A 14,607-nucleotide genomic window follows, 5' to 3' on the forward strand; every position below is an offset into this window, starting at 1 on the left:
AGAAGGGGGACGGAAAGGAGAGGAATGCAGGAAAAAGAAGCTGAAGGAATCCAGTCATACTAGAATCCAGAAATGGGCCTGGTTTCATTAAAATTAAGTGTCCCGGGCTTCCCTGGTGGCGCAGTGGTTGAGAGTCCGCCTGCCGATGCAGGGGACACGGGTTTGTGCCCCGGTCCGGGAAGATCCCACATGCCGCAGAGCAGCTGGGCCCGTGAGCCATGGCCGCTGAACCTGCACATCCGGAGCCTGTGCTCCGCAACGGGAGAGGCCACGGCAGTGAGAGGCCCGCGTACCGCAAAAAAAAAAAACAAACTAAAAATAGAACTACCGTATGACCCAACAATCCCACTACTGGGCATATACCCAGAGAAAACCATAACTCAAAAAAACACATGCACCTCAATGTTCATAGCAGCACTATCTACACTAGCCAGAACATGGAAGCAAACTAAATGCCCATCAGCAGAGGAATGGATAAAGAAGATGTGGTACATCTTCTTTATCAATGGGTATACAATGGGATATTACTCAGCCATAAAAAGGAATGAAATTGTAGAGAGTGTCATATCCCAATTGAGTAATATCCCAATGGGTATACAATGGGATATTACTCAGCCATAAAAAGGAATGAAATTGTAGAGACGTGGATGGACCTAGAGAGTGTCATACAGAGTGAAGTCAGAAAGAGAAAAGCAAATATCATATAACAACGCATATATGTGGAATCTAGAAAAACGGTATAGATGATCTTATTTGCAAAGCAGAGACACAGAGTAGAGAACAAATGTATGGATACCAAGGGGGAAAGGGGTGGGGTGGGAGGAATCAGGAGACTGGGATTGACACGTATACATTATTGATACTATGTATGAAATAGACAACTAATGGGAACATACTGTATAGCACAGGGAACTCTACCTAACGCACTGTGGTAACCTAAATGGGAAGGAAGTCCAAAAGGGAGGGGATATCTGTATGTGTATGGCTGATTAATTTTGTTGTGCAGTGGAGGCTAACACACCATTGTAAAGCAACCATACTCCAATAAAAATTAATTTAAAATAAACAAATAAAATTCAATAGAAAATTAACCACCATTTTTAGACCAAAAAAAAAATGTGTCCACAGGACCCACACTCAGCCCAACCCCTTTTTAAATTGGTGCATGACCCTGAATGACTCCCTTCCTCTCTCTGGGTCTCATTTTCTAGTCCAGGTGTCTCTATGGTCCTCTCTGGTCTGGCAATCAAGGTCCCACAACTCAGGTCGCTGCTAGATAGGTTTTTGGAAAGAAGCCAGCCCTTCAATCTCTCAGCCCACCAGTTACTTCACCACGACTTTCTGCAGCGTGCTCACCTGCCCTCTTTCATCAGCCCTAAACTTGCCCTTGCCCTTCTCTGACACCAGCCAGCAGGCCCAGCCTCTCCTTCCCAGGGCCTTAGCGCCCATCTTCTAGCAGGCTCCAAATCTGTTCAGGACAGGCACGTGCATTTATCCCTCAAGAAACTACAGCACCCAAAAGGCTTTGCGGCAACCTCTAGGCCTTTAGTACCACCAAAGAGAAAGGTTTTTCAGCGCGGGCCAGCCGCTGCATGGCTTCTTGGAAATTGTAGTTCATCTGCGAAGAGCCCGGGAACTAGAGTAAGGCTGCAAGCCACCCTTCCCAGAATGCACAGCGCCCGTCTCCACCAATCGGAGGCACGGATCTTGGAAGGAAGGCGGGGAAGAGGGGGGGGGAGCTGCCCGACGCACGCGCAGTATGTTTGTCTAGGGAATTCATGTGGAGGTCAGAGTGGGAGCAGGTGAGAATGGAGCGGAGCTGCTGCGGCCCGCGTCCGGGCGTCTCCGCAGTCCCCCTCTGCACTCCCATTAGCCCCAGGTTTGGGCGGGCGGGGTCCATGCGTGGGTCCGCCTCGTGTCGGAGGGGAAGGGGGGTGAGCACGGGAGGAGCCAGGGCTTGCGTAGAGTGAGGAATCATCTAGAAGCTCTTAGGAATGGAAAAGCTGAGGGGTCGGGGCTGGGCATCCGGGTCTCAGGAAAGACTTAAGTGCACGGGGAGAGATGAAGGTAGAGACGTTGAGGTCTGGGGAGGAGGTAGGGAGTCTGAAGCGGACGACGGCAACGGGGCGGAGCTAGACAAAGTTAAGTGCTGGAGTAGATTCTAGTGAGGTCAGCCGTGCCTCCGCCCACCCCGCCTCAGCCCCCCTACCCCCACCCGTTCCAGGGCTCTCCCTCGGGGTGCAGCTGTTTAGGGCCTTTCTGGCCCGATTGGTTCTCGCGATATGTTGACCCCAGAACGTCATGTAGCGCCTGCTTCTATAATAACAGGTCATTCTTAACGCCTGATGTGGAGAAGCTGCGTGGTGAGGAGTTAGGATGTGCCTTCTAGAATTAGACCTCTAGGTTCTAATCCTGGTAGCCCTCCTCAGAGCTGCGTGATCTTAGGCTCCTGGTGTAACTTAACGTCTCTGTGTGCCTCAGTTTCCTCATCTGTAGTTACCTACTTCATACGGGTTGGTGTGAGGATTAAATATGGAAATTGCTGTTAGAAGACTACCCAGTATAAAGGTCAGCTATTACTGTTATTTTGTTCTTGGAATCACATTCTTTTCTGAACCAGAATTGCACAGAACCAGCCACGCAGCCTCTCTCCTGGGCCCTGACTGTCCAGGAAATGGGAGGGTGTTTGGTGTGGGGCTAAGTTCTCTGTGGGTATCAAGCCCATGCCTCCTTCCCATTTTGAACCAAGGACCCCAGACCCCTTTTCTTAAGTAGTAGAGAAAGAAGAAAGAAGCGCAGAGGCATTGAGTATACACTTATACAAGCTGCAGCGTGTTGTTTATGAAATGTCCTTCAGTCGATAATTTAGAGCTCTCACGAGTGGGGAAAGAAATAGCCAACTCGACAGGTCCGTGTGATGCCTCAGAGAGGGCTTTACTCTGAGGATGTGGGGATTGAATTGTTTTGTTTGTTTTGGTTTCACCCACTTAGGTGTGAGCAGGCCCAGCAGAAGAAGACATGGCTGCCAAAGTGTTTGAGTCCATTGGCAAGTTTGGCCTGGCCTTAGCCGTTGCAGGAGGCGTGGTGAACTCCGCCTTGTATAATGGTGAGGCACTGAGGGGTGGTGGGTCACTGCCCTTTGCCAGAGGACTTCTATTGCTCTTCGTAGCCTGTGTGACACTCCCGTTGGCAGCCGCTGTCCGTGAATGTGTTTGTGACCAAGAGGGCTCACCTCCTGCCCTCCTGCACCACATGGTTGCATTGTCATCAAGGCCTCTGTCCTTGTAGCCGTAGGTTCTCTCAGAGCCTTTATTCACCAAGAGCCTCCCAGCCCAGTTGGACGTTTCCACCTGCTCTTGTGAATTTAAAGTGTTGCTGCAGCAGAGTGCCAGGACTTCGCTGGGCAGCTGGAACGGAGAGCTCGTTTGTTCTCTTCTGCCTGTGTGTGGAATAACTCAGCAAGGGTTTTAGCCCTGCGGTGACCTTGTCCTGAGCAGGAGCTTTGCTCTGGTGTGTTTGAGTCTTTCCAGAGAAAATATCTTTGAGCTTCACTATCCAGCTTTTAACAGTGTGCTGGGTGTTTAAGCTGGCTTTTCCACTTTTCTTTGTGACCTTAGGCAAGTCACTTTCCCCTCCCCAGGCCTCAGCTTTCTCATTGGTCAAGCCACAGGATTGAACTGGTTTATGTCTAAGACCCCCTCCACCTCTGATATTCTCCAGCTTTCACTGTTGGAAAGTAGCAGTAGATTGACCCACCTCGTGTGTGACCCTGACAAGAGGAGGATTACTTTCAGAGTGAAGGTGTTTGGGCCAACTGTAATGTCCAAAAAGGCAGAGACAGAAAGTGGCTGGTCAGAAAAACCTGCTCTCGGGCTGCCCTGGTGGCACACTGGTTAAGAATCCGCCTGCCAATGCAGGAGACACGGGTTCGATCCCTAGCCCAGGAAGATCCCACATGCCATGGAGCAACTAAGCCCATGTGCCACAACTACTGAAGCCTGTGCCCCTAGAGCCTGTGCTCCACAACAAGAGAAGCCACTGCAGTGAGAAGCCCATGCACCACAACGAAGAGTAGCCCCTGCTCACTGCAACTAGAGAAAGCACGCGTGCGGCGAAGACCCAACGTAGCCAAAAATTAAATAAATAAATTTATTTAAAAAAAAAAAAAAAGAAAGCCTGCTCTCCTTCTATGGCACAGCTTTATACTCTGATCTTTTTGGCCACCCCTGAATAGCTAAACAGTAGTCACCATTACTAATTTCTTTCTGAATCAGCAAGACAGCTCTATAACCCCTTCAAACCTTAGAGAAACCAAGCTATTGGAAAGAAAAAGTGGGGCCTTCCAAATTTTAGGATTGCCATAGGGAGGATGCTGCTTCTGGAAACACTGAGTTAAATTGGACCCAGGATGGACTGTGGTAACAGTGAAGACCTTGGTGAGTTTTAGAAAGAAGTTTGGGGAGGTGGTTAATCAGAAAATCAGCAGCCAGTTGTTTCAAGGAGAAAGGATGCTGAGGAATAGATCCTATTACCGAAGTCCTTGGGAGGACATGTGGGATGGGAAATGATTGCTTAGTTTTATAGCTGTTTAGAGGCCTCTAGAGACCAGAAGTGTAGGAAGTAAGAGCAGGAGGGGGGAGACTTAATAAATGAATGGAAGGCACCAGGGATTTTCAAAATCATGATCCTCTTGGTTAAAGGGTGAGGGGGTTTTTCTGACCCACCACTATCCTTCCTTCCTAGTGGATGCTGGGCACAGAGCTGTCATCTTTGACCGGTTCCGTGGAGTGCAGGACATTGTCGTAGGGGAAGGGACTCACTTCCTCATCCCTTGGGTACAGAAACCGATTATCTTTGACTGCCGCTCTCGACCACGGAACGTGCCAGTAATCACTGGGAGCAAAGGTGAGTCATGTCTGTGGATCAGGTAAAGTAGAGAGTGTGGAAGGGCTGCCGTGGGACCCCGAACGGGTTGAACTTCTCGTAATACGAATTCCTGGCATATTTTCCGTGAAGAGTTTTATGTGGCTGCAGAGAAAGAAATATACAGGCATACCTCAGAGATGTCGTGAGTTCAGTTCCAGACCACCGCAGCAAAGCACATACTGTGATGAAGCAAGTCACACGAATATTTTGGTTTCCCAGTGCATATAGTTCACCCCATACTGTAGCCTGTTATGGATGCAATAGCTTTATCTCTAAAGAAACAATATATATACAATACCTTAATTTAAAAATACCTTATGGCTAAAAAATGCTAACCATCATCAGATCACCATAACAAATATAATAATATTGGAAAAGCTGGAAATATTGCAAGAATTACCAAAATGTGACAGAGACATGAAGTGAGCAGGTGCTGTTGGAAAAATGGTGCCGATAGACTTGTTTGACACAGGGATGCCCCAAACCTTCAATTTGTAAAAAATGCAGTGTCTGTGAAGCTCAAGAAAATGACGTATGCCTATATACTTAAAATACACACACAGTTGTACAAATTTAGAGAAATGAACAAAGGTATATTTCAAGAGTCACATAGCAATCCAATTTTAGAGAAACCTAAATGTGCCTTTGCTCCCTCGGTTGACCCTTCCCATCAGTTCTTGTTCCCCAGGGTGACTGTAAACCGATCTCCAGCCGTTCTGTTTGCCTTCACAGCTGACTTACCCTTTGCCTTGCTTTCCAAGGCCTCTGTTTCCAGAGGTGCTGCCCTCACATTGTTATCTCCCAGGCCAAGGCCCACATCCCTGAGAGCAATCTGGTCTGACACGCCACTGGCTTCCCAGTTGGAGCCTAAAATGAACTGCTGTCATGGTTCTCCCCGCATCGTACACATAGAGGTGCACAGGCAGTAAATGTAGTGGCAGATGCTGTCTTGGCCGTGAAGTTTCTGTGCAGCAGGAGAGGGTTGCATGGATGTTGCTGTTCCTCAGTAGATGTTTGCTTTCTGTGATGGTGTCAGGCTTTGTGCTGGGTCAGAGGGTGGGGTAGTTCAAAGTTGACTAAAGTAGGAACCTTTAGGAGCTTGGACTAGCTAGGGAGATAGCCATGTGGACAGGCATTAGAGTGGGGCGTGGTGACTACAGCATGGAGGGGAAGCAGAGAAGAGAGCTCCTGTGAGGAATGTACGTCTGCACTGGCACTTTAGGATGAGAAGTGCATCGGGCAGAGGAGGGGAAAGGGTACATTGGTGTTCACTAACCTGTCCTCTCGCTCCTGGCCAGAGAGAGGAGGAGCCTCCTGTAAAGGGTCTGGCCTGCCTACTACATCAGAGGAAATCAGCGGTGGGGTGAGGTTAATCAAGAAACATCATATTTTAACTTAAAGGCCTAGTTCTGAACTTTCCACCTTTTGGGGATTTCTTTCTCTACTGTTGTGCAGTTCTAAGGATACGTTATACACCTGTCTTCAAAACTTGATAGGAACTTGCAGAGATCAGGGACGGGTGTATAACCATTTCCTGCTCTGGTGCCTGGTTCAGAACTCATCTCATGGGTGTTTGGTCCATACTGTTGATGGCTGCAAGCAGCCTGTGACAGTGCCTTAGCTCCAAGCAGGACTGCGTTGTCAGGGGAAGTTGTAATTCCCTCCCTGTGTCCTTTGACTCGGCCAAGTAATGAGAAACGGCCTCTAGATGAGTCTGATAACCCCTTACATCTGTTGCGTATTTGACAGAGTGCTTTTATATCTGTTTCCTCCTTCGGTTTCTCCCAACATGCCTGGGAGGCAGATGAAATCATCCCCATTCTTTTTTTTTTTTCTTTTTCTTTTTTTTTTTTTTTTTTTTTTGGTGGTACGCGGGCCTCTCACTGCTGTGGCCTCTCCCGTTGCGGAGCACAGGCTCCGGACGCACAGGCTCAGTGGCCATGGCTCACGGGCCCAGCCGCTCCGCGGCATGTGGGATCTTCCCGGACTGGGGCACGAACCCGTGTCCCCTGCATCGGCAGGCGGACTCTCAACCACTGCGCCACCAGGGAAGCCCCATCCCCATTCTTACATGTGAGGAAATAAGCTGAGATAGGCTAAGGCTTAGTGAGCCCGCGTAATTAGTAAAGAGCAGAGTAGAGGCCGCAGCCAGGCCTTAGACTGCTAGTCTGCTGGACCCACGGTCACCTCTCTGAGGCACACTCCTACCTCGGGCCACATTCACCGGGCCTTGGAGAGGCCTTACCCTAGAATTCTTGGCATTGGCCTATCTGTTTTCTTAAAATATTCAGTGTTCCAGGCATATCCATGGCAACTGTTAGACATACAATCTGAATTTGCTTATATCAGAGGGCATTCAGGACACACTGAAAAGCTGTCATCACCAAAATCCTTTGAGAAGTTTTTAACACTGATGCCATGCTGGGTTCTCTACCAAGGAGACCACGCACAGGTGCGCCTCACCCTCTAGGATCTGATAATCAGCAACTTTACTTATAAATTATAGCAAATTTGGGGTAGGAGAGGTCGTAGAAGGCCACTTTGGTTTTTATTTTTAACTCCAGCACTTCTCCCCCACCCTAAGATTTACAGAATGTCAACATCACCTTGCGCATCCTCTTCCGGCCGGTCGCTAGCCAGCTTCCCCGCATCTTCACCAGCATCGGAGAGGACTATGACGAGCGCGTGCTGCCGTCCATCACCACAGAGATCCTCAAGTCCGTGGTGGTGAGTGAACAGGGCCTCAGCCTCGAGCCTCGAGCCTCGAGCCCGGCCCCCAGGAGATCGCTAGGTGGCAGGAAGAGCTTGGCGGTGACTGGCTGGGACTCCGCTTCCTCATTGTCCTGACCGGCTCCTCTTCCCTCCCTTGGAACCAGGCTCGCTTTGATGCCGGAGAACTGATCACCCAGAGAGAGCTGGTCTCCAGACAGGTGAGCGATGACCTCACGGAGCGAGCAGCAACCTTTGGGCTCATCCTGGATGACGTATCCTTGGTAAGGGTCTTGGGGTGCCTGCAGGGGAGGGTGCCTGATTCCATATCTGGGTAGACACTGTGAGGTCCTACCTTCCACTTTACTCAATGAAGGCTTGAAAACATGGAACCTTCTTGGTGGCATGTGGCAGTCTCCATGGGTTTGTTTTCAGAAGAAGGTTCTTTTACCTCCCCTGTGCCACAGACATTTTTCTTTTAATTTTTCGCCCTGACCACTAGATTTTTCATCTTCCCCGAACTGAATGTTCCCCCGAGCTCCCCAGGAAGTGATGTCGTGTTAACCCTGTTTGACACAGGCAGAAATTGCCCGGTAGAGATTAGGGAACAGCTTGGATAGTCTTTCTCGCTAGCACAGACCTCCCAGCCTGACCCCGGGGAATTTCCTAACACCTAGGGTCTAAAGCGCAGTGAAGTGAGCTCTGAGACCTCCCCATGAAAGGTGATAGAGTGTACATGAATGGTTCTGTTTCCCAAAGCCTGGTGTGGGAGGCAGGGGGCATCTCTGAGGCATAAGCTATCCTCTTGAGACTGTGTGGTCTGTGTATTTATATGACACTGAATGCCGCAATGCAGACAGAAAGCAATACAGGCAGGATAGCATTTCAGATCGAGGAGGGTGAGGGGAAGGGGTCGTGTTTCTGATTCTCCGGGGAAAATCATTTGGCGTGATTTGTTCGGGTGGTGAGGTAGAGTGTTCCCCGTTCCGTTCTCCTGTGCGTCGCTGGGGAAAGGCACAGCTTCCCCCTCAGCATCTGTGCAACTGTTTAAACAGTAACACTCTACATACCCTGCGCTCACCCCAGGGCGCTGCTCCACGTGCAGCTACTGCCTGAGCCGTGGGAGGGCTCGTGGGCTCCCTCTACTGGCGAGACGCCAGGCTGCAGCCATTTGGCTCCTTGGACCAGACTGGTTGCTCAGGCTCTCCCACTTAGTGTTAAACTAAACACTGTGGCCGTGAGAACACACTAAGTGAAAGCCTAAGGAGAAGCTTGGCATTTTGCTAGACTTTAACCACATACTCCATCCTGGGGAAATGGGGGTTGACCACAAGAAACCATATCTAAGAGGTGTGCGAAGAAAATTAGGTTTCATGGGGAATTTGCTGCCCTCAGCTGGCCCTTTTAGAAAGAAATTTTATTCCTTAATTACGCATTGCATTTTCATTGCTCAGGATTGTATTTTCTTTCGCAAACTTTGAACAAGAGTCCAGAAATGGAGCAGGCGAGGTAGAACAGCTGCAGTTTAAGAGTTAGGAGTGTCAAAAATTCTGGAAGACGTTGGACTGGGATTTACTCTTCAGGAGAAGTTTTGAGCCGCTTATTTTCTTTTTTTAAAGCAGAGGTTGGGAGGGTAGTGGAGGAAATGAAACAAGTAGAATTTGGTAGCAAAACCAATGCTGTTATCCCCTTTATTCTTCCCTTTTAATAAAAAATATAGATAAATTAGACTGGGCATTAGTAGTGCTGAGATCTGTTTCCGTTGTTTGCACTGTCATTACAGATACATCACTTCAGCGAAGTCTCGGTCACTCATGTTGTTAGGGAAGACCTATGCATAATCAGAATTTTAAACCTTCACCCGAAGCAATGTCTTTACCTGCCTTCTCTTTCTTTTAAACCCTTTATCAGAAGCACTCACACATAGGGAAAACCATGATTTGCAAAATCATGATTTGGAAATCGTCTCTCTCATCCTCTTCCTGTTTTGTGGTGGAGATGCTGTGAGAAAGCAGTGGCCTGGTTAAGTCATAAGCAGAGAGCATCACACTCTTGAATCCCTGAGAACCAGCTGCATCCCTCACGCTCAGGGGCTCAGTTTTCCATCTGGCTTCTCTGGGGGCTTCAAGCAGGCCCTCAAAGGACCTTGGAAGAGCACTAGTCAGTGGTGGGGGTCCTGGAACCCACAGGTCTCCTCCCCCAGGGAGGTGGTCAGTCGAGTAGATGCCTTCTGGTGCCCGTGGGCTGTGTTGTACCTGAGGGTGCCCGAATGAGGTCCAGGAGCACTTTGGGCAGCCGAGGATTCTGGGGTGTGAGCTCAGTTTGGGCACGGCTGTGGAGGTGGAAGGGCGCTCTGACCTCACATTGTCTCCAGCTGCTGGAGCCATTCGCGGCCTCTTCCTCCAGCGGCCGTGCGGGCCCTGCAGCAGCGCTGTCGAAGCCATTACCCTGCCTCGTCTCGTGCTCACTCTCTCCCCTTAGACGCATCTGACCTTCGGGAAGGAGTTCACAGAAGCGGTGGAAGCCAAACAGGTGGCTCAGCAGGAAGCAGAGAGGGCCAGATTCGTGGTGGAAAAGGTGAGCTCTCAACCAGATGGCAGGAGCCTCTCTCCCCTTTCTCCTGTGCTCAGCCTCCCTGTTTGCTGGGTGGCCTGGAAATTCATCATCTGTCATATCTTCCGGGATCATCGGAAGGGGATTGAAGGGACTGTACTCCTGCAATTGGTTCCAGAGTCTTCGGGGTCTAGTCAGGGATATGTGAAGTTATGTTCTTAAATCACTGAAGGGTAATTTTTTTTTCCACGTCCCTAAGATCAAAAACACTCTCCCACAAATAAAAACGTTTCTTCTGGAATATTTTCAGCTTCACTGAGAGGTCATTCTTAACTGTGGTTACACAGTGAAAGCTGACAGCAAAAGGGATCAAACGTTGCACCAGGTGCACTGTCATCAGTGGATTTTTTTTTCAAGCACTAAATCCATCCAGATGAGTCAGAGTGTGCTGGGACGCAATATAGTTGCATAGGGCCTGGTCTTTTGGTCTTTGCAAAGGTGTATTTATTTCATATATTCCCTTCTCCCCACCACTAATTCTCTTGGATTTTTATTCCTAATCCAGGACACCTTAGTCCTTAGAATCAGGCAAAAGAGAGGTATATGGGTAGACATTTAACTTTAGAGAATATAAACTCCATGTGGATGGAGACTTATTTTTTCTTTTTCCACTTTTTTCTGCCTCTCGCCAGCACCTAGAACATGTCCCAAACCATGCCTGGGATAGATTCTAGGTGTCACTAAACATTTGTGGAGTGGACAGTCCCAGAACCTCAGTTGAACAGCTGTCTGTCCATCTCAGAGGCTCCACACTGTGTTCTCCGTGCTTCTGAAGGTCATGCATTGCAGACAGACGTCCTCCTGTTGGTAAGGGTAGGCAAGGCCAGGAGGTCTCGTTCTGGGTGCCTGAGTTCCTGGTCGGGAACCAGTTTAGCCCAAGAGCGACTTTAGGGAGCGTCCCGTGCCTGCTGCCCCTACTTAGCTGCACTGGTTTTGATGAAAGTCGCTTTGACTTGGGGCTGGAGGGAAAGATGAGGACTAATTCCATCTTTCTTTCTCTCCTGCTTTCCTCGGCCTGGGGTCCTCCTGCCTCGGAGTATGTGGCCGGACTGGATTGCTGCATATTACTGAGGACTTTTAAATAAGACGCTGTTTATGTAGCCAACAGAAATGTGTCCCTGTGGTGGCAAGGCAGGAGAGGAGGGCTGGGGGGACAGTGCTCATTGACCCTGTCTGGAGGGGGAGGTAAAGTCCCAGAGTTCCTTCAGGACCCGGTGAGGGTGCCCAACGTGGTTCTTTTGAGACTGCAGCCGCCATCCAGCACCCCAAGGTGTGATCTTGGCCTCTCCGCTTCCACCCCCGCAGGCTGAGCAGCAGAAGAAGGCAGCCATCATCTCTGCGGAGGGTGACTCCAAGGCCGCGGAGCTGATCGCCAACTCGCTCACCACTGCGGGCGACGGCCTGATCGAGCTGCGCAAGCTGGAGGCGGCGGAGGACATCGCGTACCAGCTGTCGCGCTCCCGGAACATCACCTACCTGCCCAGTGGGCAGTCGGTGCTCCTCCAGCTGCCCCAGTGAGACCCGCACCTCCTGGGGCCATCTGGACCCCAGCCCCCATGATGCTCACCACCACCTTCCTTCTCCCGCCCCAGAAATCACTGTGAAACTTCATGATTGGCTTAAAGTGAAGGAAATAAAAGTAAAATCACTTCGGATCTCTAGTTACTTGATCAGGTGAAGCTCTTTCACTCTTCTCCTTTCCATCCCCTTTTTTTATCCACCTCCCTACCCAGAGTTGCCAAGTGTCTACACAGACCAGCTTGGCTCCCGTCTTTGGGGCCTGCTGGCACTCCAGCCTAGGCACTGGCAGTTAGCAGAAGACAGGCAGGGCCATGTGTGTGATGAGCTGGGAGGCAGTGGGCGGCCTGAGTAAACTGGTAGCCTCCAGCCTACTTCTATTCATGATTTGAGGAAGATGGCATGCGCAGCTGAACAACAACGAACACAGGCCTCGGTTTTTTTCCAGTGGTTCCTTCACGTACCCAGCTGAAGAGAGGTGCTGGGGAGGGGTCAGAGAGGAAGCGATCTGTCTCTTACCATAGGCCGATTCTCTTTAACTGCGGGGCCAGCGGAAGCACGGATTGAAGAATCTGCCCCTGTGAAGGTGGGTGGGCTGATTTGCTGCCCTACCCCCACCCCAGGGTCCTAAAATTGGAATGGACTTGGATAAAGAGAGAGCAGGCCTGGACCAAGATGTGAGTCCTCTGGCCTTCCTCTCCACCTCCCACCTTGGTGTCTCAAATACCCGGCGGATTTCCAGCTTGAAGGATTGCATCCGGCCGGGGCTACATGGGCCTGCCAAAGCCGTGTGCATCCTGCGTTCCTGGCTTCCCTTGTTCAGAGACTGCCCTTTCTAGAGGGCTCTGTGCCTGTGCCTTGAAGGAAACAACCACGGGAAGAAAACAAATGTGTGTAAACTGCTATGAATAAATGACACCCAGACCTTCCAGCTCAGTCTTACGGGGTTTTTTGTGTGTGTGTGGGCGGGGGGGGAACCGTGGGATCAGAACAGAGCATTCTAGCAGTTTTTGTGTGCACGTTTGTATCACCAGATACAGACAGAACCTCCAGCGGGGCAGAAAATGCTTTGGTTTCAGAAAACACTTTGTGCCGTGTTCCAGATCCATCCCAGCCCGAAATGAATCGGTGGTGTCAAGTGAGGTTTGTTGTTCCGTGGGTTCTTGGGAAGTGAGGGGTGGTGGAGGTTCGTTCACTTCCCCCGTGGCTTTTGGGGCCAACTGGAAAGTTGTAGGCCCACCCCTTAAATGAGGGGTTGACAAAATACACGTGTGCCAAGCCCTCGGTGCACTCTGGTTAGACTTTTACATACACGAGATGGCTTCGGGTGCCCTGCCTGTTTTGGGCTTCTATTGCTTATTCTGCTTTGCTTTGATGAAGAAAGGCCTTGGCCTTTGAAGGGGGGCCAAGTTTATGCACTTTGAGTGGTGGGGAGGGAACGCGGACCTACAACTGAGAAATGGGCCGTGCCAGGCACCCATCTCAATCCTTTTAGGAATAAAATGGAAATAACGTGCAGTGAGCGCTCACATTGACGGCTTTAACCTCCGCTCTCAGTTTAATCCCCAGCTCACCACCTGGCCAAGGAGAGTCGTCTCTTAACAGGACTCTGCAGGCTGGTCTCTGACCTGGATTCTGCATTTCCTCTCCCAGAGTGATAGGGCCAGCTGTCAACTGGGAAATGGGACCGGTGCCCAGATTTAGGGTGGGCTGGGGACTGAGTTCTCCCAGCACCGCACCGCGCTCCCCTCCCAGGCCCTCTCCCTAGGGATCTCGTCCTTTCCCACCTGTTCTGTTTGATGCTGGACGAGCCTCATCTAGCCCATCTCACCACCTCCCTGGCATCAGTTATCTCAGGTTAGCTCTTCCCACTTGTGTTTTGTGCTGTAAGCGTAGTGAGACCTGCAAGCGGTGAGCTGCCTGGACTCAAACAAAACGCGTGAAAGACTGGAGCAGAAAGAGCATGACTGCTAAATAGATTCCATACCGGCTTCCACTCCGCGGCCTTCCTGCTTTCCTGCCTTTTATTGCTCTGGACACCCTTGGGGGGCTGGGCAGGAGGCCTCTCTGTTCCCCGGGCCCTTTTTAAAAGAGCAGTTTGTTTCTTGCATATGGCAGGAGATTGGGTTTCCCAGCCAGGTGTGTGAGGGGAGCCGTCCCCGGCTTCCGGGTTCCTTCTGCCTCCAGGTCAGCCCCTGGCGTCAGGCCGGCCAGTCCCTGCTGGTTTTGCCTGCGGCCTCCCTGCCACAGACAGTGCCAGTGGCAGGCCAGGGGCCTTATTCTGCCTCAACTTCCGCCACGTAATTATTTTCCCAAATGTTCAAGGGCTGTTAACTGGCTGCTTAGCCCCAGAGTCCCTCCGATGGCCTCTGGGTTTCTCCAGAAACTGCCACAATGGGCTTTTATCAGCTCGGGATTCTCTGGGCCCTGGATCAAAAGCCATGTCCTGTCCTGGCCAGGGAGGGGGCCGAGCGGGGAGTGTCTCTCCTTTGGTCAGGCTGAATAGTTCCCTTGTTCAGGCTCCGAGGGTCCCGGACTAGGAAGGCAATGAGCCCTGGATGGAGGGCGGGGGCGGGGTGGGACCCTCGAAGGCTCGCCATTTTTCCTTCCTGCTGCATTTTACACAAGTTCTGCTGGTGTGGACTGAAGCGGGAGGAGCTGTGTCATCCCCAGGTGGGTCGATCTGAAAGACAGGGAGAGACAATGGAATATTGTCAAAGTCTGACGTGCAGCAGATGCTATTCTAATCACCTGGTGGTCCAGCAATCAGCAGGGCAAGAGCAGTTAGGCCCTCCCCTCAACCTTTGCCATCTGCCAATACTGTGGGCAAAGTAGCCCACC

General features: G+C 50.7%; 1 protein-coding gene across 3 annotated transcripts; it reads left to right on the forward strand.

Annotated features, from left to right (window-relative positions):
• The first annotated feature begins 1,726 nt into the window (after nt 1-1,726).
• Nucleotides 1,727-11,909, forward strand: PHB1 (prohibitin 1). 3 transcript variants are annotated; one of them, XM_060082211.1, is made up of 8 exons: nt 1,733-1,802; nt 2,482-2,568; nt 2,992-3,106; nt 4,744-4,905; nt 7,511-7,653; nt 7,803-7,919; nt 10,117-10,212; nt 11,554-11,909. In XM_060082211.1, exons 3-8 carry the CDS (start codon nt 3,019-3,021, stop codon nt 11,764-11,766), a joined length of 819 nt encoding a protein of 272 aa, XP_059938194.1. In that variant the 5' UTR covers nt 1,733-1,802; nt 2,482-2,568; nt 2,992-3,018; the 3' UTR covers nt 11,767-11,909. The 3 variants fall into 3 exon arrangements, with proteins under 3 accessions (XP_059938195.1, XP_059938194.1, XP_059938196.1); XM_060082212.1 differs by lacking the exon at nt 2,482-2,568 and having other exon boundaries at nt 1,727-1,802; XM_060082213.1 differs by lacking the exons at nt 1,733-1,802; nt 2,482-2,568 and adding an exon at nt 1,812-1,879.
• The last annotated feature ends 2,698 nt before the right edge of the window (nt 11,910-14,607 follow it).

Source organism: Mesoplodon densirostris, chromosome 18 (genome assembly GCF_025265405.1).
Source record: "Mesoplodon densirostris isolate mMesDen1 chromosome 18, mMesDen1 primary haplotype, whole genome shotgun sequence".
Classification (NCBI taxonomy): Eukaryota; Metazoa; Chordata; class Mammalia; order Artiodactyla; family Ziphiidae; genus Mesoplodon; species Mesoplodon densirostris.